The 25,188-nt window shown below is 65.8% G+C and overlaps 3 protein-coding genes across 3 annotated transcripts; 2 read left to right on the forward strand and 1 right to left on the reverse strand.

Moving 5' to 3' along the window:
• The first annotated feature begins 351 nt into the window (after positions 1-351).
• Positions 352-2,404, forward strand: FBXO46 (F-box protein 46). The gene is given in 3 exon segments (XM_054187756.1): positions 352-1,446; positions 1,449-1,552; positions 1,554-2,404. Coding segments are annotated over 3 exon segments (1,920 nt in total). The 5' UTR covers positions 352-404; the 3' UTR covers positions 2,328-2,404.
• Positions 2,405-7,134: 4,730 nt separating this feature from the next.
• Positions 7,135-15,061, forward strand: QPCTL (glutaminyl-peptide cyclotransferase like). Its single transcript, XM_054187758.1, has 7 exons — positions 7,135-7,614; positions 8,944-9,084; positions 9,164-9,457; positions 10,359-10,511; positions 12,397-12,496; positions 13,746-13,860; positions 14,868-15,061. The coding sequence occupies exons 1-7, from the start codon at positions 7,402-7,404 to the stop codon at positions 15,013-15,015; spliced, it is 1,164 nt and encodes a 387-aa protein (XP_054043733.1). The 5' UTR covers positions 7,135-7,401; the 3' UTR covers positions 15,016-15,061.
• A 1,836-nt stretch (positions 15,062-16,897) lies between these two features.
• On the reverse strand, positions 16,898-24,984 carry AKT2 (AKT serine/threonine kinase 2). Its single transcript, XM_054187759.1, has 13 exons — positions 24,836-24,984; positions 23,891-24,019; positions 23,645-23,756; positions 23,312-23,465; positions 23,000-23,131; positions 22,554-22,619; positions 21,220-21,288; positions 20,809-20,931; positions 20,243-20,371; positions 19,219-19,433; positions 19,057-19,144; positions 18,827-18,929; positions 16,898-18,128 (listed from the first exon to the last, which is right to left on the reverse strand). The coding sequence occupies exons 1-13, from the start codon at positions 24,879-24,881 to the stop codon at positions 18,049-18,051; spliced, it is 1,446 nt and encodes a 481-aa protein (XP_054043734.1). The 5' UTR covers positions 24,882-24,984; the 3' UTR covers positions 16,898-18,048.
• Positions 24,985-25,188: the final 204 nt, after the last annotated feature.

Consider the following 25,188-nt stretch of genomic DNA (forward strand, 5'->3'; position numbering starts at 1 on the left):
ACTGGCCCCCACCAGCCCCATAGTTGCCCCCATCCCCATACTGCCCCCCACCATCCCTATACTGGCCCCACCAGCCCCATACTGGCCCTCACCAGCCCCATACTGGCCCCTGCCAGCCCCATAGTTGCCCTCACCAGCCCCATACTGCCCCCACCACCCCCATAGTTGCCCTCACCAGCCCCATAGTGGCCCCCCAGCCCCATACTGCCCCCACCATCCCTATACTGGCCCCCACCATCCATATACCGGCCCCCCCGACCCCCCGCTAACCCCCTTTCTCTCCCGGCAGGCCCTGGGGGCGGGCGCCGGCAGCCCCCCGCCCCCCCCCCCACCCCAAAACCCCCCGGCGGGGGTTGGAGCAGCGCGGTGGGGGACGCCCCGCCGGCGGGTGCCATGGTGCCCTGATGGAACCCACCGCCTTCCCCCCAGCTCCAGCTCTGGTGCCCGCGGCCCTTCGGCGCTTACAACGCCGCCGCCGCCCCCCCCAAGCAACCCCGGCCCCCCCCCGGCCCCCAACCCTTTCTCCTGCCGCCCCGCCGAGGAAAACGCCGGCGGCCCCCCCGGAAAAAACGCCGCCGCTGCCGACGCCGACGCCTCCGCCGCCTCCCGCAGATGCCGCCCCGGCTCCCCCGGCGCCGGCGGAGGAAGGGCGGGTGCTGCTGGACACCTGGTACGTCATCAAACCCGGCAACACCAAGGAGAAAGTGGCTTTTTTCGTGGCCCACCAGTGCGGCGGCGGCGGCGGCGGCGGTGGGGGCGGCGGTGGCGGCGGCGGCCGCCCCACCACCATGAAGGTCAAGGGCAACTGGGGCAACGACAGCTCCAAAGCCAAGCGGCGCCGGCGTTGCCACGACCCGGCGAAGAACAAGCCGTGGGCTAGCGGCGGCCGGGAAGCGGCATGCCCGCTTGCCGGCGAACCTCCCGCCGAATCGCCCCCCCCCGACTTGCTGTCGGTGGCCGAGATGGTGGCCTTGGTGGAGCGGAGGACGGCGCTGGCCTTGCAGAGCTTCCCCCGGCCCTGCGGCGCTGCCGCCGCCGCCGCCGCCCCCATCGTCTTCGTGGAAGCGGCAGCCGGCGGTGAAACCAAAACGCCCGGCGGCTCCGATTGCAGCCGGGTGGCCGAAGCTGTAGCCCACTTCGAGTCACGGCAACGGGAACGCGGCGGCGGCGGCGGCGCTCCACCCAACGGCATGTGTCGCCCGGGCGCCGCCGAATGCGCCGCCGCCGCGTCGTCGTCTTCGGCATCGCCGGCTGCCGGCGAGGTGCGTATCGCTTTCCGTATCTCCAGCGGTCGCGAAAGCCGGCCCGGAACCGCCGCGGCCGAGCCGGGGGCTGCGGGGCGGCCGAATTGCGTCTTCATGAGCTGCGGGACGGGCAACGGCGGCGGCAATGGCAGCGGTCGCGCCAAGGACAAGATCACCTGCGACCTCTACCAGTTGATCAGCCCGTCCGCGACGCGTTGCCCAACAACGTGGAGTTCCTCCTGGCCACCGCCGGCGCCAAAGGGGACGGGGACGGCCCCGCCGCCGCCGCCGCCGGGTGCGGCGAGGGGGCCGGCGAGCGCCGCCGGCAAAGCGGAGCCGGGGGAAGGAAGCGGCGAGACGACGGCGGCGACGGCGGCGGCGGCGCGGGATTGCGCCGCCAGCTTCCACGTGGACGTGGTGGTGACGGGGGTGGTGGACCAATGCGTCTTCTTCGGCAAAGACAGCGCCAAGAAGATGAAGGAGGAGACGGTGCGGCTGCCGGCGGCGGCGGCGCCGCAGGAGGACCCGCCGCCGGGGCAGCTCTTCCTCCTGCCCGTCCCGGAGGAGGCGACGCCGGCGTCGGAGGCGTCGGAAGCGGGCGAGGAAGCGGCGGCCGTCCCCGACCCTTCGCTTTGCCGCTTGTACCGTCACGTCTCCCACGATTTTTTGGAGATCCGTTTCAAAATCCAACGCCTGCTGGAGCCCCGGCAGTACATGCTCCTCCTGCCGGAGCACGTCATGGTGAAGATCTTCAGCTACTTGCCCACCCAAGCGCTGGCCGCCCTCAAATGTTCCTGTCACTATTTCAAATCCATCATCGAGACCTTCGGGGTGCAGGCCACCGATTCCCGCTGGAACCCCGACCCCCTCTACCGCGACGACCCCTGCAAGCAGTGCAAGAAACGGTACGAGAAGGGGGACGTGTCCCTCTGCCGCTGGCACCCCAAACCCTACCACCACGACCTGCCTTACGGCCGATCCTACTGGATGTGCTGCCGGCGAGCGGATAAGGAAGCGCCGGGCTGCAGGGTGGGCCTGCACGACAACAACTGGGTGCACCCGCGGCGCGAGGACGGCAGGTGAAGGGACGGCCGGCGCCGGCGGCGGATTTTTGGGGGGACGACGGGAGCGGGGATAAAGGAAAAGAAAGGCCCCGGGGATGGCGGGGGGGGGGGGGGGTGGGGGGTGGGGGGTGGTGTTGGGTTGAGGGTGGGGGTGTTTTTTTTTTTTTTTTTGGGGGGGGTTGTTTTGGTTTTTTTCAGCGGAGGAAGTGGAAAAGAAAGAAAAAAAAAAAAAGGAAAGAAAAAAAAAAAAAAAAGGGAAAAAAAAACCCCCCCCACCGTCGGCACCACCCCCCCACCCAAAAGTTGGGAAAAAAAAAGAAAAAAGAGAAAAGGACAATGGGGGGGGGGGGGAGGGGGGAGGGGCGCGCGGTGGTGGCCCCGTGTGGAGGGTGACGTCGGCGCCTGGGGTGGTGGCCACGAGGAGGGGGATGGAGGGGGGATGGCCCCACCTGACCCCCCCACATGGAGGGTCGTGACCCGCGCGGAGGTTGGTGGCCCCCCATGAGGATGAGCCCAACTGGGCCAGTGGCCCCAAGGAGGTTGCTGGCCCCATGGTGGCCCACTGGAGGGTGACATCGCCGTCTGGGGCGGTGGCCCCATGGAGGGTGACATCGCCGTCTGGGGCGGTGGCCCCATGGAGAGTGACGGCCCCGTGGAGGGTCATGACCACGTGGAGGTTGGTGGCCCCATGAGGATGAGCCCAACTGGGCCAGTGGCCCCAAGGAGGTTGCTGGCCCCATGGTGGCCCCATGGAGGGTGACATCGCCCTCTGGGTTGGTGGCCCCATGGAGGGGTCACGTCGCCATCTGGAGCGGTGGCCCCATGGAGAGTGATGGCCCCGTGGAGGGTCATGACCACGTGGAGGTTGGCGGCCCCATGAGGATGAGCCCAACTGGGCCAGTGGCCCCAAGGAGGTTGCTGGCCCCATGGTGGCCCCATGGAGGGTGACATCGCCGTCTGGGGCAGTGGCCCCATGGAGGGTCACGTCGCCATCTGGGGCGGTGGCCCCGTGGAGGGTGACGGCCCCGTGGAGGGGTCATGACCACGTGGAGGTTGGTGGCCCCATGAGGATGAGCCCAACTGGGCCGGTGGCCCCAAGGAGGTTGCTGGCCCCATGGTGGCCCCGTGGAGGGTGACATCGCCCTCTGGGTTGGTGGCCCCATGGAGGGTCACGTCGCCATCTGGAGCGGTGGCCCCATGGAGAGTGATGGCCCCGTGGAGGGTCATGACCACGTGGAGGTTGGTGGCCCCCATGAGGATGAGCCCAACTGGGCCAGTGGCCCCAAGGAGGTTGCTGGCCCCATGGTGGCCCACTGGAGGGTGACATCGCCGTCTGGGGCGGTGGCCCCATGGAGGGTGACATCGCCGTCTGGGGCGGTGGCCCCATGGAGAGTGACGGCCCCGTGGAGGGTCATGACCACGTGGAGGTTGGTGGCCCCATGAGGATGAGCCCAACTGGGCCAGTGGCCCCAAGGAGGTTGCTGGCCCCATGGTGGCCCCATGGAGGGTGACATCGCCCTCTGGGTTGGTGGCCCCATGGAGGGTCACGTCGCCATCTGGAGCGGTGGCCCCATGGAGAGTGATGGCCCCGTGGAGGGTCATGACCACGTGGAGGTTGGCGGCCCCATGAGGATGAGCCCAACTGGGCCAGTGGCCCCAAGGAGGTTGCTGGCCCCATGGTGGCCCCATGGAGGGTGACATCGCCCTCTGGGTTGGTGGCCCCATGGAGGGTCACGTCGCCATCTGGAGCGGTGGCCCCATGGAGAGTGATGGCCCCGTGGAGGGTCATGACCACGTGGAGGTTGGTGGCCCCATGAGGATGAGCCCAACTGGGCCGGTGGCCCCAAGGAGGTTGCTGGCCCCATGGTGGCCCCGTGGAGGGTGACATCGCCCTCTGGGTTGGTGGCCCCATGGAGGGTCACGTCGCCATCTGGGGCGGTGGCCCCATGGAGAGTGATGGCCCCGTGGAGGGTCATGACCACATGGAGGTTGGCGGCCCCATGAGGATGAGCCCAACTGGGCCAGTGGCCCCAAGGAGGGTGCTGGCCCCATGGTGGCCCACTGGAGGGTGACATCGCCCTCTGGGTTGGTGGCCCCATGGAGGGTCACGTCGCCATCTGGGGCGGTGGCCCCATGGAGAGTGATGGCCCCGTGGAGGGTCATGACCACGTGGAGGTTGGCGGCCCCATGAGGATGAGCCCAACTGGGCCAGTGGCCCCAAGGAGGTTGCTGGCCCCATGGTGGCCCCATGGAGGGTGACATCGCCGTCTGGGGTGGTGGCCCCATGGAGGGTCACGTCGCCATCTGGGGCGGTGGCCCCATGGAGAGTGATGGCCCCGTGGAGGGTCATGACCACGTGGAGGTTGGTGGCCCCATGAGGATGAGCCCAACTGGGCCGGTGGCCCCAAGGAGGTTGCTGGCCCCATGGTGGCCCCGTGGAGGGTGACATCGCCCTCTGGGTTGGTGGCCCCATGGAGGGTCACGTCGCCATCTGGGGCGGTGGCCCCATGGAGAGTGATGGCCCCGTGGAGGGTCATGACCACATGGAGGTTGGCGGCCCCATGAGGATGAGCCCAACTGGGCCAGTGGCCCCAAGGAGGGTGCTGGCCCCATGGTGGCCCACTGGAGGGTGACATCGCCCTCTGGGTTGGTGGCCCCATGGAGGGTCACGTCGCCATCTGGGGCGGTGGCCCCATGGAGAGTGATGGCCCCGTGGAGGGTCATGACCACGTGGAGGTTGGCGGCCCCATGAGGATGAGCCCAACTGGGCCAGTGGCCCCAAGGAGGTTGCTGGCCCCATGGTGGCCCCATGGAGGGTGACATCGCCGTCTGGGGTGGTGGCCCCATGGAGGGTCACGTCGCCATCTGGGGCGGTGGCCCCATGGAGAGTGATGGCCCCGTGGAGGGTCATGACCACATGGAGGTTGGCGGCCCCATGAGGATGAGCCCAACTGGGCCAGTGGCCCCAAGGAGGTTGCTGGCCCCATGGTGGCCCACTGGAGGGTGACATCGCCCTCTGGGTTGGTGGCCCCATGGAGGGTCACGTCGCCATCTGGGGCGGTGGCCCCATGGAGGGTGACGGCCCCATCTGGGGTGGTGGCCACAAGGAGGGTGACGGAGGGTGATGGCCTCATGGTGGCCCCATGGAGGGTGATCGCCGTGTGGAGGGACATGACCACATGGAGGATGGTGGCCCCATGGAGGATGGTGGCCCCATGGCAATGACCTCAACTGCGCTGATGGCCCCGTCAGGGTTGGTGGCCCCATAGAGGGTGATGGCTCTGTGGAGGGTCATGACCACGTGGAGGGTGGTTGCCCCATGGAGGTTGGTGGTCCCATGGAGGGTGACGGCCCCATCTGGGGTGGTGGCCACAAGGAGGGTGACGGAGGGTGATGGCCTCACCTGGGTTGGTGGCCCCATGGAGGGTGATGGCCTCATGGTGGCCCCATGGAGGGTGATGGCCATGTGGAGGGACATGACCACATGGAGGATGGTGGCCCCATGGAGGATGGTGGCCCCATGGCAATGACCTCAACTGCGCTGATGGCCCCAAGGAGGGTGGTGGCCCTATGGAAGGTGATGGCCCCATCTGGGTTGGTGGCCCCATAGAGGGTGATGGCTCTGTGGAGGGTCATGACCACGTGGCGGGTGGTTGCACCATGGAGGTTGGTGGCCCCATGGAGGGTGACGGCCCCATCTGGGGTGGTGGCCACAAGGAGGGTGATGGAGGGTGATGGCCTCACCTGGGTTGGTGGCCCCATGGAGGGTGATGGCCTCATGGTGGCCCCATGGAGGGTGATGGCCCTGTGAAGGGACATGACCACGTGGAGGATGGTTGCCCCATGAAGGGTGGTGGCCCCATGGCAATGACCCCAACTGGTCTGATGGCCCCAAGGAGGGTGATGGCACCGTGGTGGCCCCATGGAGGGTGATGGCCCCGTCTGGGGTGGTGGCCCCATGGAGAGTGATGGCTCTGTGGAGGATCGTGACCACGTGGAGGATGGTTGCCCCATGGAGCGTGGAGGGTGACGGCCCCATCTGGGGTGGTTGCCCCATGGAAGGTGATGGCCCTGTCTGGGGTGGTGGCCCCATGGAGGGTGGTGGCCCCATGGAGGGTGGTGGCCCCATGGCAATCACCCCAGCTGGTCTGATGGCCCCATGGAGGTTGGTGGCCTGATGGAGGTTGACGGCCCCGTCTGGGGTGCTGGCCCTGTGGCGGGTCATGATCACGTGCAGGATGGTGGCCCCATGGAGGGTGGTGGCCCCATGGCGATGACCCCAACTGGTCTGATGGCCTTAGGGAGGGTGCTGGCCCTGTGGTGGCCCCACGGAGGGTGACATCCCCGTCTGGGGTGGTGGCCCCATGGAGGTTGACGGTCCTATGGGGAGTTACGGCACCGTGGAGGGTGCTGGCCCCATGGAAGGTGACCTCAGCCCCATGGGGGGGGTGGTGGCCGCCCCGAGGGGGTGACGTCCTGCCCGTGGTGACGTCCCCAGGGAGGGTGACGTCCTCTCGGGGGTGTCATCCCTGCCCAGGGTGACGTCCTGGTCCGAGGTGACATCCCGCCTCGAGGGACGCCCCCCCCGCCCCCCCCCCCCCCCCCCAGCCGGGTGACATCTATGGTGACATCACGCATCGAAAGTGACATCACCGTCGAGAGGGACATCGCGCCTCGAGCGGGACAATCGCCATCGAGAGGGACCTCACCGGGAAGAGGGACGTCGCCGGGGGCGGGGGGGGGGGGGGGATGTCGCCGGGGGGGAGGCACATGGCGTCTGGGGTGACACCCCACCGGGACGACGACCCCACACGGGACTGGGGGGGTGGCCGGTCCCTGCCCGCCGCCACCGTGTCCCCCGTGTCCCCGCGGCCGCCATTGCGCATGCGCCGACCCGGCGCGCCCCGCCCACCGCGCCTGCGCCTCGCTCCCACCCACACCCCGCCTCTCCGCGAGCGGGGGGGGCGTGGCCTGGCGCGCCCTCAGCCTATAGGAGACGTCCCCGTCTGTCCCCCCGCGGCAACGCCCCCGGAGGCCACGCCCACACGAGACCACGCCCCCCCTCCCCTTCGGGAGGCCCCGCCCCCCGCGCCATGCGGAAGGGAGCCGGTGGCTCCCGCCGCCTCCGGGCCGCGGGTTCGGGGCCCGGGTCCGGTCCGGTGGCGGTGCCGCTGCCGGGCCCGGGCCCCGGGTTCTGCCCGCGCTCTCGCCGCTGTCCCCGCTCGTTCCTGCCGCTCCTGGGGCTGGCGGTTGCCGTCGCCCTCCTCTACGTCGCCTGGCCCGGCGGGGAACGGGATGCTGGCCCGGTGAGCTGGGGCGGGGGGGGGGGACCGGGCGGGGTGTGCCCGGGGAGGAGTGTGTGTGGGGGGTCGGGCATGTTCCCGCTGTCTCTCCCAGACCCCACGGGGACCCCCCAACCTCCCCCGGGGCCCCCCAGACTCCAGGGGTACCCCAGACCCCATCATAGGGGCACCCAGGACCCCCTCAGGACCCCCCAGACCCCATCATAGGGGTACCCAGGACCCCCTCAGGACCCCCCAGACCCCATCATGGGGCCACTCAGGACCCCCTCAGGGCCCCCCAACATCCTCCAGGGCCATCAGCCCCCTCCCCGAGCCCCCCAGGACCCCCTGGACCCCATCATGGGGGCACCCAGGACCCCCTCAGTGCCCTCAGCCCCCTCCCCAGGACCCCCCAACATCCCCCAGGACCCCCCAGAACCCCATCACAGGGGCACCCAATGGATCCCAGGGCACCCAGGACCCCCCCAGCATCCCCCAAACCCCATGACGGGGGCACCCAGGACCCCCCCAGGGCCCCCCAGGACCCCCCAAGCCCCATCACGGGGGCACCCAATGGATCCCGGGGCACCCAGAACCCCCCCAGACCCCATCACGGGGGCACCCAATGGATCTTGGGGCGCCCAGGACCCCCCCAGGGCCCTCAGCCCTCTCCCCGAGCCCCCCAGCACCCCCCAAACCCCATCACGGGGGCACCCAGGACCCCCCCAGGGCCCCCCCAGGACCCCCCAAGCCCCATCACGGGGGCACCCAATAGATCCCAGGACCCCCCAAACCCCATCACGGGGGCACCCAATGGATCCTGGGGTCCCCAGAACCCCCCCAGGGCCCTCAGCCCCCTCCCCAAGCCCCCCAGGACCCCCCAAACCCCATCATGGGGGCACCCAATGGATCCCGGGGCACCCAGGACCCCCCCAGAACCCCATCATGGGGGCACCCAATGGATCCCGGGGCACCCAGGACCACCCCAGAACCCCATCATGGGGGCACCCAATGGATCTTGGGGCACCCAGGACCCCCCCAGGGCCCTCAGCCCTCTCCCCAAGCCCCCCAGGACCCCCCAAACCCCATCATGGGGGCACCCAATGGATCCTGGGGTCCCCAGAGCCCCCCAGGACCCCCCCAGGGCCCTCAGCCCCCTCCCCAAGACCCCAGCACCACCCAAACCCCATCACAGGGGCACCCAGGACCCCCCCAGGACCCCATCCTGGGGGCACCAAACCCCTCCAAGGACCCTCAAACCCCCTTGGGGCACCCCAACTTCCCCCCTCCCCCCACCCCCCCCCCGCCATAGCCCCACACACTGACATGGTATCCCCCCCCCCACAACCCCAGCACCCCCCCGGCCCCCCCTCGGACCCGTCTCTCCGGGCGCTGCTGGATCGGCTGGATCCCACCCGGCTGCGGGACACCTTCCTGCGCCCCCTCCTGCGGGAACGGGTGCCGGGGGGGCCCGGCAGCCGCGCCGCCCGAGAGGTAAGACCCCCCCCCCCAAAAAAAAACACCCCCCACCCTAGGGTGCTGCCGTGCCCCTCACTGGGAAGGGTCCCCGCAGCACATCGCAGGGTGTTTGGGTGCCCTGGGGGCCGCCTGGCACCTGGAGCTGGACGCCTTCGAAGCGGGGACCCCCCGGGGGCCACTGACCTTCACCAACCTGGTGGCCACGCTGGCCCCCTCCGCCCCCCGCCGCCTGGTCCTGGCCTGTCACTATGACACCAAGGTGTTGCCCCCCCGGCCCGGGGGTGGCCGACGGATCTTCGTGGGGGCCACCGATTCGGCCGTGCCTTGCGCCATCCTCCTGGAGCTGGCGGCCGCCCTCGACCGGCCCCTGCGGCACGCCAAGGACAGGGTGGGTGACGGGTGGCCACGGGACCCCCCCCCCAGGGTGCCTGGGACCCCCCCCCCCCAGGGTGCCTGGGTCCCCCCAAGATGCCTCGGTCCTCCCCTGACCCCCCCCCCCCCACTCAGTGTCCCTGGGCCCCCCCCCCAGGGATGCCTGTGTCCCTTCCACCCCCTCACCCCCCACCCTGGACCCCCCCCCCTGCCCCCGCCCCGGGTGCCTGGGTCCCCCCTTGTGTGTCCCGTCCCCCCCCCGGGTGTCTGGGTCCCTCCCGGCCCCCTGGATTCCCCTTGGACACACACCCCCCCCCCTCCCCAGGATGGCTAGGTGCCCCCCAGGGTGTCTGGGTCCCCCTTGGACCGCCCCCCCCCCACCCCAGGGTGCCTGGGACCCCCCCCGGATCCCTCTTGGACCCCCCCCAGGATGGCTACGTGTCCCCCCCCACCCAGGGTGCTTGGGTCCCTCCCACCCCCCTCAACCCCCCGCCCCGGGTCCCCCCCTAGACCCCCCCAGGGTGCCTGGACACCCCCTCCCCAGGATGCCTGGGCCCCCCCCACCCCCCCCGGATCCCCCTTAGACCCCCCCCCAGGATGGCTATGTGTCCCCCCCCCACCCAGGGTGCTTGGGTCCCTCCCACCCCCTTCACCCCCCCCGCCCTGGGTCCTCCCTAGGGTGCCTGGACGCCCCCCCCCCCAAGGATGCCTGGGCCCCCCCCGGCCCCCCCCCTCCCGATTCCCCCCCCCTGGACTCCCAGCTCCATCCCGTCCACCCCCGCCCCAGGACACCTCCTGCCCCCCACCCCCGGGGCCACCTGGGTCCCTGACCTGGGCCACATGGGTGCCCCCCACCCACCCCGGGGTGCCTGGGTGTCGTGTCCCCCCCCGTCCCCCCCCCCCCCCCCCCCCGGCAGGGCGCGGAGGTGACGCTGCAGCTGCTGTTCCTGGACGGGGAGGAGGCCTTCGGGGAATGGAGCGCCACCGACTCCCTCTATGGCGCCCGGCACCTGGCGGCACGCATGGCCGCCACCCCCCACGGCACCCACGGCACCCACATCACCGCCATGGTGAGGGGCAGCGAGCCCGCTGCTGGGGGGGGGGGGGCAGGGGGGGAAGGTCTGGTGGCACCCAAGGGCGGTGGCATGGTGGTGGGAGGGGGTCTGGTGGCACCCAAGGGTGGTGCCATGGCAGTGGGGGGGCCTTTAGTGGCCCTCAAGGATGGGGGGACACCAATGGGGTGCTCTGGTGGCACCCAAGGGTGGTGGCATGGCGGTGGGAGGGGGTCTGGTGGCACCCAAGGGTGATGGCATGGCAGTGGGGGGGGCCTCTAGTGGCCCTCAAGGATGGGGGGACAGCAATGGGGTGCTCTGGTGGCACCCAAGGGTGGTGGCACGGCGGTGGGAGGGGGTCTGGTTGCACCCAAGGGTGGTGCCATGGCAGTGGGAGGGGGTTTGGTGGCACACAAGGGTGGTGGGATGGCAATGGGGTGCTCTGGTGGCACCCAAGGGTGGTGCCATGGTGGTGGGAGGGGGTCTGGTGGCACCCAAGGGTGGTGCCATGGCAGTGGGGGGCCTCTAGTGGGCCTCAAGGATGGGGGGACAGCAATGGGGTGCTCTGGTGGCACCCAAGGGTGGTGGCATGGCAGTGGGAGGGGGTCTGGTGGCACCCAAGTGCAGTGCCATGGCAGTGGTGTGGTCTGGTTGCACCCAAGGGTGGTGCCATGGCGGTGGGAGGGGGTTTGGTGGCACACAAGGGTGGTGGGATGGCAATGGGGTGCTCTGGTGGCACCCAAGGGTGGTGCCATGGGGGTGGGAGGGGGTCTGGTGGCACCCAAGGGTGGTGCCATGGCAGTGGGGGGGCCTCTAGTGGGCCTCAAGGATGGGGGGACACCAATGGGGTGCTCTGGTGGCACCCAAGGGTGGTGGCATGGCAGTGGGAGGGGGTCTGGTGGCACCCAAGTGCAGTGCCATGGCAGTGGTGTGGTCTGGTTGCACCCAAGGGTGGTGCCATGGCGGTGGGAGGGGGTTTGGTGGCACACAAGGGTGGTGGGATGGCAATGGGGTGCTCTGGTGGCACCCAAGGGTGGTGCCATGGGGGTGGAGGGGGTCTGGTGGCACCCAAGGGTGGTGCCATGGCAGTGGGGGGGCCTCTAGTGGGCCTCAAGGATGGGGGGACACCAATGGGGTGCTCTGGTGGCACCCAAGGGTGGTGGCATGGCAGTGGGAGGGGGTCTGGTGGCACCCAAGTGCAGTGCCATGGCAGTGGTGTGGTCTGGTTGCACCCAAGGGTGGTGCCATGGTCGTGGGAGGGGGTCTGGTGGCACCCAAGGGTGGTGCCATGGCAGTGGGGGGGCCTCTAGTGGGCCTCAAGGATGGGGGGACAGCAATGGGGTGCTCTGGTGGCACCCAAGGGTGGTGGCATGGCGGTGGGAGGGGGTCTGGTGGCACCCAAGTGCAGTGCCATGGCAGTGGTGTGGTCTGGTTGCACCCAAGGGTGGTGCCATGGCGGTGGGAGGGGGTTTGGTGGCACACAAGGGTGGTGGGATGGCAATGGGGTGCTCTGGTGGCACCCAAGGGTGGTGGGCACGCCGGTGGGAGCAGGTGTGGTGGCACCCAAGGGTGGTGCCATGGCGGTGGGGGGGGCCTCTAGTGGCCGTCAAGGATGGTGGGACAGTAATGGGGTGCTCTGGTGGCACCCAAGAGTGGTGCCATGGGGGTGGGAGGGGGTCTGGTGGCACCCAAGGGTGGTGGGACAGCAATGGGGTGCTCTGGTGGCACCCAAGGGTGGTGCCATGGGGGTGGGAGGGGGTCTGGTGGCACCCAAGGGTGGTGGGACGGCAAATGGGGTGCTCTGGTGGCACCCAAGGCGGGGGTGCCGCGGCGTTGTCCCAGCTGGGCCAGTCCTGAGAGTGGTGGCACCCGGGTGTCCCCACGGCCCTGCTGGTGTCCCCAGAGCCTGCTGGTGCTGCTGGACCTGCTGGGCGCCCCCCACCCCGCCATCCACAGCCACTTCCCCCGCACCCACCACTGGTTCCTGCGCCTCGTCGCCATCGGTGAGGGACGGGGACACGGGGACGGGGACACGGAGATGGGAACAGGGGACACAGGGATGGGGACACGGGGATGGGGAGACGGGAACAGGGGACACGAGGACATGGGGATGGGGACAAGGGGGCGGGGACAGGGGACAAGGGGACAAGGGGATGGGGGACAAGGATGGGGACAGGGGACACGGGGATGGGGACATGGAGATGGGAACGGGGGACACGGGGACACAGGGATGGGGAGACGGAAACAGGGGAGACGGAAACAGGGGACACGAGGACACAGGGATGGGGACAAGGGGACAGGGATGGGGACAGGGGACACAAGGACATGGGGATGGGGGACACGGGGACACAGGGATGGGGACAAGGGGGCGGGGATGGGGACAGGGGACACAGACATGGGGATGGGGACACAGGGATGGGAACAGGGGACACGGGGACACAGGGATGGGGACACGGGGATGGGGACAGGGGACAAGGGATGGGGGACAAGGATGGGGACAGGGACACAGGGACAAGGATGTGGACAGGGGACACGGACATGGGATGGGGAGATGGGAACAGGGGACACGGGGACACAGGGATGGGGACAGGGGACACGGGACAAGAGGACAGGGGACACGGACAGGGGACAAGGGCACGGGGGACAAGGATGAGGACAGGGGACACGGGGACAGGGGAGACGGGGATGGGGACAGGGGACAAGGATGGGCACGGGGGACATGGGGACGGGGGACATGGGGATGGGGACATGGGGACAGGGATGGGGACACGGGGATGGGGACAAGGGGACAGAGATGGGGACAGGGGACACGGGGATGGGGACGGGGACACGGGGATGGGGACATGGGGACAGGGATGGGGACACGGGGACGGGGACACGGGGATGGGGACACGGGGACAGGGATGGGGACACGGGGATGGGGACGGGGGACACGGGGATGGGGACATGGGGACAAGGGGCCGGGGGACAAGGACGGGGACAGGGGACACGGGGGGGGGACACATGGGGATGGGGACATGGGGGACAGGGATAGGGACACGGGGACACGGGGATGGGGACAAGGGGCCGGGGGACAAGGACGGGGACAGGGGACACGGGGGGGGGGACACACAGGGATGGAAACGGGGAGGGGGAGGAGGCTGGGGGTGTCACAGAAGGTTGTGTGTGTGTGTCCCCTGCGTCACCCCCCTGTGTCCCCTCTGTGTGTGTGTCCCCCCCCCGACCCGTGTCCCCTCTGTCCCCCCCCCCCAGAGCAGCGCCTGCGGGGGCTGGGGCTGCTGCGCGCCCCCCCCCAGGACCAGCCCTTCTTCCGCCTCAGCCCGGCCCCGGGGCCCGTCGAGGACGACCATGTCCCCTTCCTGCAGCGAGGGTGACGTCCCCAAACCCCCCCCCCTTGTCCCCAACCCCCCCCCCCTCTGTCCCCAAACCCCCCCGCCCCATCCCCAAATCCCCCCCTCTGTCCCCAAATGCCTCCCTCTGTCCCCAAATCCTCCCGCCCCGTCCCCAAATTGTCCCCACCTCTCCCCCCCTCTGTCCCCAAATGCCCCCCACTGTCCCCAAATGCCCCCGCCCTGTCCCCAAATCCCCCCCCCCCCGCGGTCCCCAAATCCCCCCCCATCCCCAAATTGTCCCCAACCCCCCCTCCGCCCCGTCCCCAACCCATCTCCCCATCCCCAAATCCCCCCACCTTGTCCCCAAATGCCCCCGCCTCTGTCCCCAAATCCCCCCCGTCTCCATATTGTCCCCAAATCCCCCCCCTCTGTCCCCAAATGCCCCCCACTGTCCCCAAATCCCCCCGCCCCATCCCCACTCTGTCCCCAAATCCCCCCCCCTTGTCCCCAAATGCCCCCGCCCCGTCCCCAAATTCCCCCCCATCCCGTCCCCAACCCACCCCCCATCCCCAAAGGCCCCACCCTGTCCCCAAATCCCCTGCCCTGTCCACAAATTGTCCCCAAAATGCCCCCGCCTTGTCCCCAAATCGCCCCCCTTGTCCCCAAATCCCCTCCCGTCCCCATATTGTCCCCAAATCCCCCCCCTTGTCCCCAACTCCCCCTGCCCTGTCCCCAAATGCCCCCACCTTGTCCACAAATGCCCCCGCCCCGTCCCCATATTGTCCCCAAATCCCCCCCCTTGTCCCCAAATCCCCCCCCTTGTCCCCAACTCCCCCCGCCTTGTCCCCAAATGCCCCCGCCCCATCCCCAAATTGTCCCCAAACCCCCCCGCCCCCCCCCCACCCCGAGTCCCCATGGCCGCGTGGCCATGTTGTCCCCTGGGGCGCATCGTTCCCCCGGGGGCAATGACATCCCATAGCGGGGGGGGGGAGAGGGACGTGTATCCCCCCCCCCGCCACTTCGCCGTGTCCCCCCCCCCCCCAGGTGTCCCCGTGCTGCACCTCATCCCCACGCCCTTCCCCGCCGTGTGGCACACGCCGGGGGACACCGAGGACAACCTGGACCCCCCCACCGTGGAGGACCTGGCCAAGATCCTGCTGGCCTTCGTGGCCGAGTTCCTGCAGCTCTGAGCCCCCCCCACCCCCCCCAACAACCACGGGGGACACCCCCCCGGGGACCCACCCCCGGGGACTCAGTAAAGGGCTGGGTGACCCCCGGGGACGTGTCCTGTGCTGTCACCCTGCCACCCCGGGGACACCCCGGGGACGAGGGACATGCGCCATTGGGGGGGGGGGGACGGGGGACACGGGGAGATCCCAGGGAGGGGGGATCAGGGTCCTTGGGGACCCGGGGTGGGGGGGGGGAATTGGGGGCTTTGGGGACACTGTCGGGGTCCTTGGGCACCCCAGGGTGCTGTTGGGGTCCTTGGGGACACTCCTGGGGGATCCTTGGGGACATTATCGGGGTCCCTGTGGGTGCTATTTGGGTCCTTGGGGACACTGTGGGGGTCTTTGGGGACCTTGGGGTGCTACTGGGGGCCTTCAGGACACTATTGGGGTCCTTGGGGACACTATTGGGGGGGGGTCCTTGGGGATGCTATCGGGGTCTTTGGGGACCCCAGGGTGCCGTTGGGGTCCTTGGGGACACTATCGGGGACCTCGGGGTGCTACTGGGGTCCTTGGGGACACTGTGGGGGTCTTCGGGGTCCTTAAGGACATCATTGGGGTCTTTGGGGACCTTGGGGACACTATCGGGGTCCTTGGAGACCCCAGAGAGCCATTGGGGTCCTTGGGGTCACTATTGGGGAGGTCCTTGGGGATGCTATTGGGGTCTTTGGGGACCCCAGGGTGCCATCAGGGTCCTTGGGGACATTGTGGGGAGGTCTTTCGGGACATTATTGGGGTCCTTGGGGACACTGGGGGGGGTCTTTGGGGACCCCAGGGTGCCATCGGGGTCCTTGGGGACACTGTGGGGGTCTTTGGGGACATTATTGGGGTCCTTGGGGACACTGGGGGGGGGTCTTTGGGGACCCCAGGGTGCCATCAGGGTCCTTGGGGACACTGTGGGGGTCCTTGGGGACACTGTGGGGGGGGGTCTTTGGGGACCCCAGGGTGCCATCGGGGTCCTTGGGGACACTGTGGGGGTCTTTGGGGACATTACTGGGGTCCTCGGGGACACTGTGGGGGGGTCTTTGGGGACCCCAGGGTGCCATCGGGGTCCTTGGGGACACTGTGGGGGTCTTTGGGGACATTACTGGGGTCCTTGGGGACACTGTGGGGGGGTCTTTGGGGACCCCAGGGTGCCATCGGGGTCCTTGGGGACACTCTCGGGGTCCTTGAGGACACAGTGGGGGTCCTTGGGGACATTATTGGGGGTCTTTGGGGACCCCGAGGTGCCATCAGGGTCCTTGGGGACATTGTGGGGGGGTCTTTGGGGACATTATTGGGGTCCTTGGGGTCCCCAGGGTGCCATCGGGGTCCTTGGGGACACTCTCGGGGTCCTTGGGGACACAGTGGGGGTCTTTGGGGACATTATTGGGGTCCTTGGGGACGTTATTGGGGGTCTTTGGGGACCCCGAGGTGCCATCAGGGTCCTTGGGGACATTGTGGGGGGGTCTTTGGGGACATTACTGGGGTCCTTGGGGTCCCCAGGGTGCCATCGGGGTCCTTGGGGACACTCTCGGGGTCCTTGGGGACACAGTGGGGGTCTCTGGGGACATTATTGGGGTCCTTGGGGACGTTATTGGGGGTCTTTGGGGACCCCGAGGTGCCATCAGGGTCCTTGGGGACACTGTGGGGGTCTTTGGGGACCCCAGGGTGCCGTCGGGGTCCTTGGGGACCCTCTTGGGGGGCGGGGGGGGGGGGGGGGGTGTCCTCGAGGGTGCTGCCGGGGCCCTTTCAGCTTCCCCTTCCTTCAACCCGAGCCCGAAAATTCCCGTTTCTCCGAAAAAAAAAAAAAAAAAGAAGAAAAGAACAAAAAAACTTATAAAATAATAAAAATCAACGAAAGGAAAAAAAAAAAAAAAAAAATCCCCCGTTTTATTGCTTGTACCGTACGAATCCGGTGCCGGGGACGCCGGGGACGCCTTGTCCAGGTTGTTGGGGGGGGGGGGTGGTGGTGGCGGGGGGGGGTGTCTCACCCCCTCCCCCCTCCTTGCTCCGCCGGGGTCTTCTTTTTTTTGAGGTGAATCCAAGTGGATTTGGGCAACTTGAAACCGAGCGCCGAAAACGCCCCCCCAAAAAAAGGCGCTTTTTGTTGTTTTTTTTTTTTTTTTTTTTCTCTTCGGCTCCATCCGGCGGCCAAAAGCTCCAAACCCCGGCCCTGGTTTTGGCAAGGGGGGGGGGGGGGCGGGACGGGGATGACACAAGTCCAGTTTGTCACCTTCATCCGGCGCCGTCACCCCTCGAGGACGTCACCGCGACGTCACCGCGGCCTCACTTGGCTTTAAGGCACCCAAAAAAAAAAAAAAAAAAAAAAAGCCAAACTCTCACTTTTTAGGACGGCGTTTTCCTCGGAGCGGGGGGGGTTTTTTTTTTGGTTTTTTTTCTTTCTGTCCCCCCCCCCCCCGCCTTAGTTTTTCCGTAGGTTCAGCTGGAGGGGGTGAGACGTGCCCCCCATCACCCTCGGTGTTTGGGGGGGGGGGGGGGGTCCTGTCCTGTTGCCCCCCCCCCGCCGCGTCTCCCCCCATTTCTGTCAAAAAAAAAAAATCCAGCTTTTCCCCCCAAAACTGGGAGCAGTGGGTTTTACTGGGGGGGGGGGGGGGGTCGGGGGGGGTTGTCAAGGCCACGGTTGTGTGTGTTTTAGGGGGGGGTGTGTGTGTGTGTGGGGGGGGGTTGGTTTAAAAAGCCGCGGGCACTTGGAGGAGTTTGAGGGGAGGAGGAAAAAAAAAAAAAAAAAAAAAAGAAATAAAAATAATAATTAATTAAAAAGTCCGAGCAGTCCCAAGCCAGGCCCGGGGGGGGGTGCGGGGGGGGGGGGTTATGGCTTCCGAAAGGCACCACGGCGTGTTCCGGCCCCCCCCGGCCCTTTCCGCCGGAAAAGGGAATCTCCCTGCGGTGAGTGAACCCCCAAATCCTCCTCCTTCCTCCTCTTCCTCCTCCTTCTCTTCTTCCTCTTCCTCCTCCTCCTCCTCTTCCTCCTCCTCCTCGGAGGCCGAATCCCAGTTATTCCCGGATGCTGGCGGAGTAGGAGAACTGCGGGAAGTGCGTCCGCTGGTCGTTTTCCAGGGAGCCCATGTTGTCGTCTGCGAAGCCGGGAAGGGGAAAAAGGTTTGAGGAAGAGGGAAAAAGCCGGAAAAGCCTTTCCCGGTGCCTTCGTCACCCTTCCCCACTCCTCCCGGGGCGGAGAGGCCACCGAACATGGCCAAGAGGCCTCCAAAAATGGCCAAAAGGCCACTGAACATGGCCAGGAGGCTGTCGCAGCTGGCCAAGAGGCCGCCAAAAATGGCCAGGAGGCCACCAAACACGGCCAAGAGGCTGCCAAAAGTGTGCAAGAGGCCACCGAAAATGTCCAAGAGGCCACCAAAGCTGGCCAAGAGGCCTCCGAACATGGCCAGGAGGCTGCCGCAGCTGGCCAAGAGGCCACTGAACACGGCCAAGAGGCCACCGAACACGGCCAAGAGACTGCCTGAAAATGGCCAAGAGGTCACTGAAGCCCGCCAAGAGGCTGCCAAAAATGGCCAGGAGGCCACCAAAGCTGGCCAAGAGGCCACCAAACACGGCCAAGAGGCCACCAAAGCTGGCCAAAACCTCTCCGGGGTGGGGGGTGGGCAGGGAGAGGGTCCCCGAGGTTTTCCGGAGCCACCAGCCCCCCCCCGGCCCCGGGTGCCAGGACAAAAGGAGGTTGGGGGGAGAGGAAGGTGACGCAAAGCCTTGTGGGGGGGGGGGGGTGGGGGGTGGTGGTCCCCATCTGGGGGCGGTGGCGGGGGGGGACGACACTCACAGCGATCCGGGGGGGTGATGGTGATGGACTGGGCGGTGAATTCGTCGTCGAAATAGCGTGTGTCGATCTCGGAGGTGACTTGGGGTTTGAAGGGCGGGACGAGCTGGGGGGAAACCACAAGATTGAGCCCCCCCCAACCTTGTCCCTTTGCATGGGTCGTGTCCCCTCCCCGCCCCCCCCCCCCCCCCCCCCACAAAAAAAAAAAAAAAAGCACTCCCGTCCCTTCCCACCTTCTTCTGCACCACGTCCTGCCAGTTGATGGGGGCGAAGAAGCGATGCTCCATCACCTCCTTGGCGTCGTTGGGACCTCCGCCCAGCCTGCGGGCACACAGAAGGTTCCAGAACCGCGTTTCACACCCCCCCCCCCAGCATTCCCCCCACCGGCTCCTCACCGTTGTTTGGGATCCTTCTTGAGCAGCCCGGCCAGCAGGGATTTGGCCTCGGGGCTGAGGGTGCGCGGGAAGCGGATCTCCTCCATGAGGATGAGCTCGAAGAGGCGTTCGTGGTCCTGGTTGTAGAAGGGGAGGCGGCCGCACATCATCTCGTACATGACGACCCCCAGGCCCCACCAGTCCACGGCCCGGCCGTAATCGTTGTCCTCCAGGACCTGCGCCAGGGGGGGGCGGGAAGAGGGTGAGGATGGTGCCGAGGAGGTGGAAGAAGCGGGGGCGGCAAGACGAGGAGGGAAAGCCGTTCTAGATATGACCCCCGTGCCCCCGGGTTGGGAAAAGCCACGGGGAGGATGAACCTCCAGGGAAAGGAAGAAGCTCCGCGGAAAGGAACGACCTCCGCAGAAAGGAAGGACCACTTGGGAGTGGAAGGACCTCCACGGAAAGGAGGAACGTCCGCAGAAAGGAAGGAGCTCCAGGGAAAGGAAGAAGCTCCGCGGAAAGGAATGACCTCCACGGAAAGGAAGAACGTCCACGGAAAGGAAGAAGCTCCGTGGAAAGGAAGGAGCTCCAGGGAAAGAAGGAGCTCCAGGGAAAGGAAGGAGCTCCGTGGAATGGAGGACGCTCAATGGAAAGGAAGGACCTCCATGGAAAGGAAGGTCCTCCTGGGAGAGGAGGAACCTCCCCAGAAAGGAACGACCTCCGCAGAAAGGAAGTACCTCCCGGAAAGGAACGACCTCCCGGGAAAGGAACGACCTCCCGGGAATGGAAAGACCTCCACGGAAAGGAGGAACGTCCGCAGAAAGGAAGGAGCTCCAGGGAAAGGAAGGTCTTCTGTGGAAAGGAAGGACCTCCAGGGAAAGGAGGAACCTCCCTGGAAAGGAAGGACCTCATGGGAATGGAAAGACCCTCCGCGGAAAGGAAGGACCTCCGTGGAAAGGAAGGACCTCCTCTTTGGCACAAGAGTTTGGAGCAAAGCCTCCAAGGAGGCCTCCAAGGAGGAAAGCAGTGGGAAGGCTGGAATTACCTCCGGAGCCAGGTACTCGGGAGTGCCGCAGAAGGTCTTCATGGTGGCTCCATCGGAGATGCCTTCCTTGCAGAGCCCGAAGTCAGTGATTTTGATGTGGCCGTCTTTGTCCAGCATGAGGTTTTCCAGCTGAAATACAGGAAATAAAACCAAAACCAAAAAAAAAAAAAGAGGTAGGAGAAAAGATTTGGAGCCCAGCGAAGTCGGGAGCGGGACGCTGCTCCCCGGAAGGCTCCGTCGGATGGTTTTGGGGGTCTGGGTCCATCGCCGTGTGATGGGGGACGAGGTTCAAGCTCTCCCTTCCCCAGCCGAGCTCCCGCCTTCCCCTCCCGCACCCACGTGGCTGGAAAAACATCCCCAGCTCCAAGCGGAGAGCGGGAATGGAGAAATGCGGCTCTTCCGTCAACCCCAACACAACGTTGCGCCGGCTGAAAACCCTTCCAGGGTCCCTCGGGGGATTTTGAGGGGATTTTAGGACTCTGCACCCGCAAAACGCCAAGTGGGGGAGATGAAAATTGCAGCCGATGGGGCGAAGGCGTCGCTCGCGGAGGCCAGCGGGCCGGTACCTTGATGTCCCTGTACACCACGTCCCGGGAATGCAGGTATTCCAGCGCCGAGACTATTTCCGCCCCGTAAAAACGGGCTCGGTCTTCCGTGAAGACGCGTTCTCTCGAGAGGTGGAAAAAGAGCTTGGAGGGGAAAGGAAAAAAAAAAAAAAAAAAAAAAAAAAGAAAAAAAAAAAAAGAAAAAGAAGAGGTTGAGCCACAAGCGCTTAAAAAAATCCCAACGAATTGGGTTAATCGCCCTCGGCACGCGGCTAATGCCGTCATATGGGGCCTAAGCTCCTCGCGGGAGCGGTCGAAATATCAACGGTGTGTCCCCCCCCTCCCCAATCCCCCGGGGTCTGCCTCCCGAAACGCGTGCCGAGGGGAAAACGGGCACGATTAAGTTCCTCCCCCGGCGCCTTGGGCTCCCACCTCTCCGCCGTTGGCGTACTCCATGACGAAGCAGAGGCGGTCGTTTGTCTGGAAGGCGTATTTCAATGCCTGGGAGAGAGGGAAAAATAAAAGTGAGGGAGGGGAAAGGAAGTGAAGAGGGAGGAAAAGGAAAGGGGAGGAAAAAGGAAAAGGGAAAGGGGGAGGCGGGAAAGGGAAAGGGGGCGGCGGGAAAGGGAGAGGGAGGCGGAAAAGGGGGGGGGAAGGGAAAAGGGAAGGGAAAAGGGAAGGGAAAAGGGAAGGGAAAAGGGAAGGAAAAAGGGAAGGAAAAAGGGAAGGAAAAAGGGAAGGAAAAAGGGAAAGGGGGAGGAAAAAGGGAAAGGGGGAGGAAATGGAGGAAACGGAAATGGAAAAAGGAAAAGGGCTGGGAGAGGTGGCGGGGGTTCTGCGCTTCCAGAGGCTGGGGGGGGTGCGGGGGGGGGGGGAAGGGTGCGGAATAATTCCTAAAACGATCAAAAATCCTCTCCCTCGGCCGTTCCCCATTGGATATCGCTTGCGAAGCGACGCTGGGGATGGAGTGGGGGGGGGGCAGATTCCGCGGGCGACCTCCGTGATAATCCAACGGATGCGGGAAGGGGGATGGTGCCACGGAACCCGTAAGCGGCGTGTACTTACCTTAAAGGCCACCCAGTGCCACCCCCCCCCCGGCCCCGGGCCACGAGCGGGGACATCTTCAACTAGCCCAGGTTGCCCCAAGCCCCGTCCAACCTGGCCTCGAAGCCCTCCGGGTGTGGGGCAGCCACGGCTTCTCCGGGCAACCTGGGCCAGGGGCTCGCCGCCCTCAGAATAAATTTCTTGCCCGTATCTCATCTAAATCTCCCCTTTTTTTACCTTAAAACCCCTGTCTCTTGTTCCGCGGTTCCCTTCCCTGATCCGGAGGGCTTTCCCGGAGCTCCTTTAGGGACTGGAAGGGGCTCCAAGGTCTCCCCGGAGCCTTCTCTTCTCCAGGCTGAATGCGCCCCCCCCCCACGCCTCCAACTCATCCCGGCCCTCCCAGCATCTCCGGGGGCCTCCTCCGGCCCCGCTCCAACAGCTCCGCGTCCAGCCCCACACCCCCCCACCCCCCGATCCCTCCAAATCCTCCTCCTCGGTCCAAGCCATTCCTCCTCCCAACCTGGATTCGTGCTCGGGATTGCCCCCGATCCCACAGGCAGGATCCTTGCCCCCCTCAGCCTGGTTGAATTCCAGGAGGTCGGCAGGGTCCCACCTCTCCAGGTCCCTCTGGATGCCGTCCCTTCCCTCCCCCCCCCCGGCCCCCGGCGTGTCGACACTTGCCCCCCCCCGGCCTTTTTCGCTTGCCCCGTGGCCAGACTTACGGTGAGGAAGGGGTGCCTGGTGTTCTGCAGCACCCGGCTCTCCGTCACCGTGTGCGCCACCTCGTCCTGCGGAGAGGGAGGAGAAATTCCGTTTAATCCCTCCCCGCTTCCTTCTGGAAAACCCGGAGGGTTTGGGGTTTTTTGTTTGGTTGGTTTTTTTGGGGTTTTTTTTGGCACCACTGCCAGCTATTCCCAGGAAAAAGAAAAAAAAAGTCCTGGGAGCTCCAAGCGCCCAACCGTTACCATTCCAGGGTAATTCCTGGAATTCCCCCGGCGTGTTTAGAGGAGCCGGCCACGGCTCGGGGAAGCGTTTGAAAGCGCATCCCAAAATATGAAAGGGGGTGGCGGGGCGGGGGGGAGGTTTGGAAAAATCCCTTCCGACCCCCCGGACCGTTCCGCGATCCCGACGAGCTCCGACTCCCTCCCTTTGGGGCTCCAGCACGTACTTTGGCAATGATGACCTCTTTCCGGAGGATTTTCATGGCGTAGTAACGGCCGGTGGCTTTTTCCCGCACCAAGATGACTTTGCCGAAAGTGCCTTTTCCCAGGAGTTTCAGGTAATCGAAATCGTTCATGGTCTGGGGGAGAAAGGAGGAGACGGAGGCGAGTTGGGCGAGCGGGATGGGGAAAAAGGCTTTTCCGACCTATTTCCCCCCCCGCCCCCTGCCGTTCTCCCGGTGACAGCGGATACCGCGCGGACGAGGTTCATCCCACGAAGCGAAATTCCCAATCCCGCGTCGGGGAGGGGGACGACTTACAGCCTTGGCACGGGTTTTGCTGACGGCCACCTCCATCTCCTCGGCGCCGGTGCCGTCGTTAGGAGATCCACACTTGTAATCCATAGTATCCGCCTCCGGCTCCTGGTTCTTCAGGCTGTTGGCTACCGTTTGGATGGCTCGCATCCACTCCTCGCTAGGGAGAGACAACAACAACAAAAAAAATAAAAAAAATAAAAAAATAAAAAAAACGTGGATTGGCGGCACCGGGAGTCGCAGCCGCGAGGTTTTTTGGGTTGTTCTCCTCCAGCTGCTGGAGGCAAGGCGCTGTTTATCCCGGATTCCCGAAGGAAAAGGCCGTCCCGCGGGCCTTACCGCTCTTCGGGAGAGTCCACGTGGAAGGTCCTCTCGATGACCGTCGTCCATTGCAAGCAGCGGATGACGAAGGTGTTGGGCCGGGGCCGCTCCGTCTTCATCAGCTGGCACTCTGCCATGTCCGAAACCCGGGAAAAAAAGGGGAAAAAAATAAAATAAAAAAAATAGGGGGATGACGATTGTTCGGGATCATCCCAAAACCCTTCCCCAGTGACACCGGGGGGGACGAAAACGCGTTCGCGTTACCTGCCACCGAGAAGTTATTGAGAGGGGGCAAGCTCTGGTCGGCCGTCTCCGGCCGTTCCTTGTAGCCGATGAAGGAGCCGTCGCTTTTCAGCAGGAAATAACGGGGCCGCCACGTTTTGATGTATTCCCCTGCAGGGAAAAAAAGAGGATGGAGGGGGTTTGGTTTTTTTTTGGGAATGGACCCCCTCGGCGGGGGTTTCCCCGCGGCCCAGAGGGAAAATTAAAAGGCGGAAGGACTCCCCTCGTAGCCGGAAAATTAAGCGGATGGGGTGGATTTTTCCCAGGCTTCGGAGAAGCTCCCGCAAAAAGCTGTGATGTAGGAGAGGACGGCCCGAAAAACGCTGGCAAAAGGGAACACAGCGCCAAAAAAAAAAAGGAAAAAAAAAAAAAAAAGCTTTCGTGCGTCCCCACCCCAGCAGCTCCAAAACGGATCCGGAGCGACCTCGGCGGCTCTGGATAAAGACATGGCAGCGGTGGGAGACGCTGGTTTCGCTCTCTCCCGCTGTTTTTTCCCAGAAGGAGGAGGAATCCATGAACCTGGCGGGCCAGAAGGTCCGCGGGGAGATGTCGGGATGGGCCTCCGGCTTTCCCGAGGCGGCAAGCAAATAAAAAAACGCCGCCGCCGGAGGCTTTGCCGGCAAAGCGGCATCGCCGATCATCGCCGAGCCGTGCCCGGAGCAGAAGAAAAGCCGAAAGCGAGGAATTTGGGATGCTCTGAGGATGCCGAGGTGCTTCGTGGTCCGTTTTGGGGCAACCCCAGCCCTGTTTTTTTTTACGCCGGGGAACAGTTAAAAAAAAAAATAAATAAATAAAAAATCGCCCGGTAACTGGAAACCGGAGCTCTCCTTTCCCGAGCGGCAGCTGCGGAGTTGGATTCCCCGGGATGAACCCCGTCCTTGGAGGAATGCCACCGCTTCCGAGCCGCCTCTCCGGCTTTTCCCTCACCTCTCTTGTGCAGCCAGCCTTCCTTCACCACCGCCACGTCGGTCATGGTGGTGCCGGGGAGGGGTGGGTGGGTGGGTGGGTGTGTGTGTTGGGGGGGGGCTCTTCTAACCCCCCCTTCTCTGCCGCCGGAGCGGGGAAACGGCTACGGCCCGTAGGGAGAGCGGAGGCGACCTGAGGGAGAAGAGGAGAGAGATGCTCAACGCTTTTCCTTTCCCCGCTTTCCGTCCAGGTTTCCGCACCCCCCCCTCCCCTCCCCCCGCCATCACGCACGGATTTAAAAACTCCTCCGTTGCACCCGTTTTCACCCCCCCCCCCAAAAAAAAACCACAAAACAACCCAAAATTCAAAGAAAA

Source organism: Rissa tridactyla, unplaced genomic scaffold, assembly GCF_028500815.1.
Source record: "Rissa tridactyla isolate bRisTri1 unplaced genomic scaffold, bRisTri1.patW.cur.20221130 scaffold_711, whole genome shotgun sequence".
In the NCBI taxonomy this organism is placed as follows: domain Eukaryota; kingdom Metazoa; phylum Chordata; class Aves; order Charadriiformes; family Laridae; genus Rissa; species Rissa tridactyla.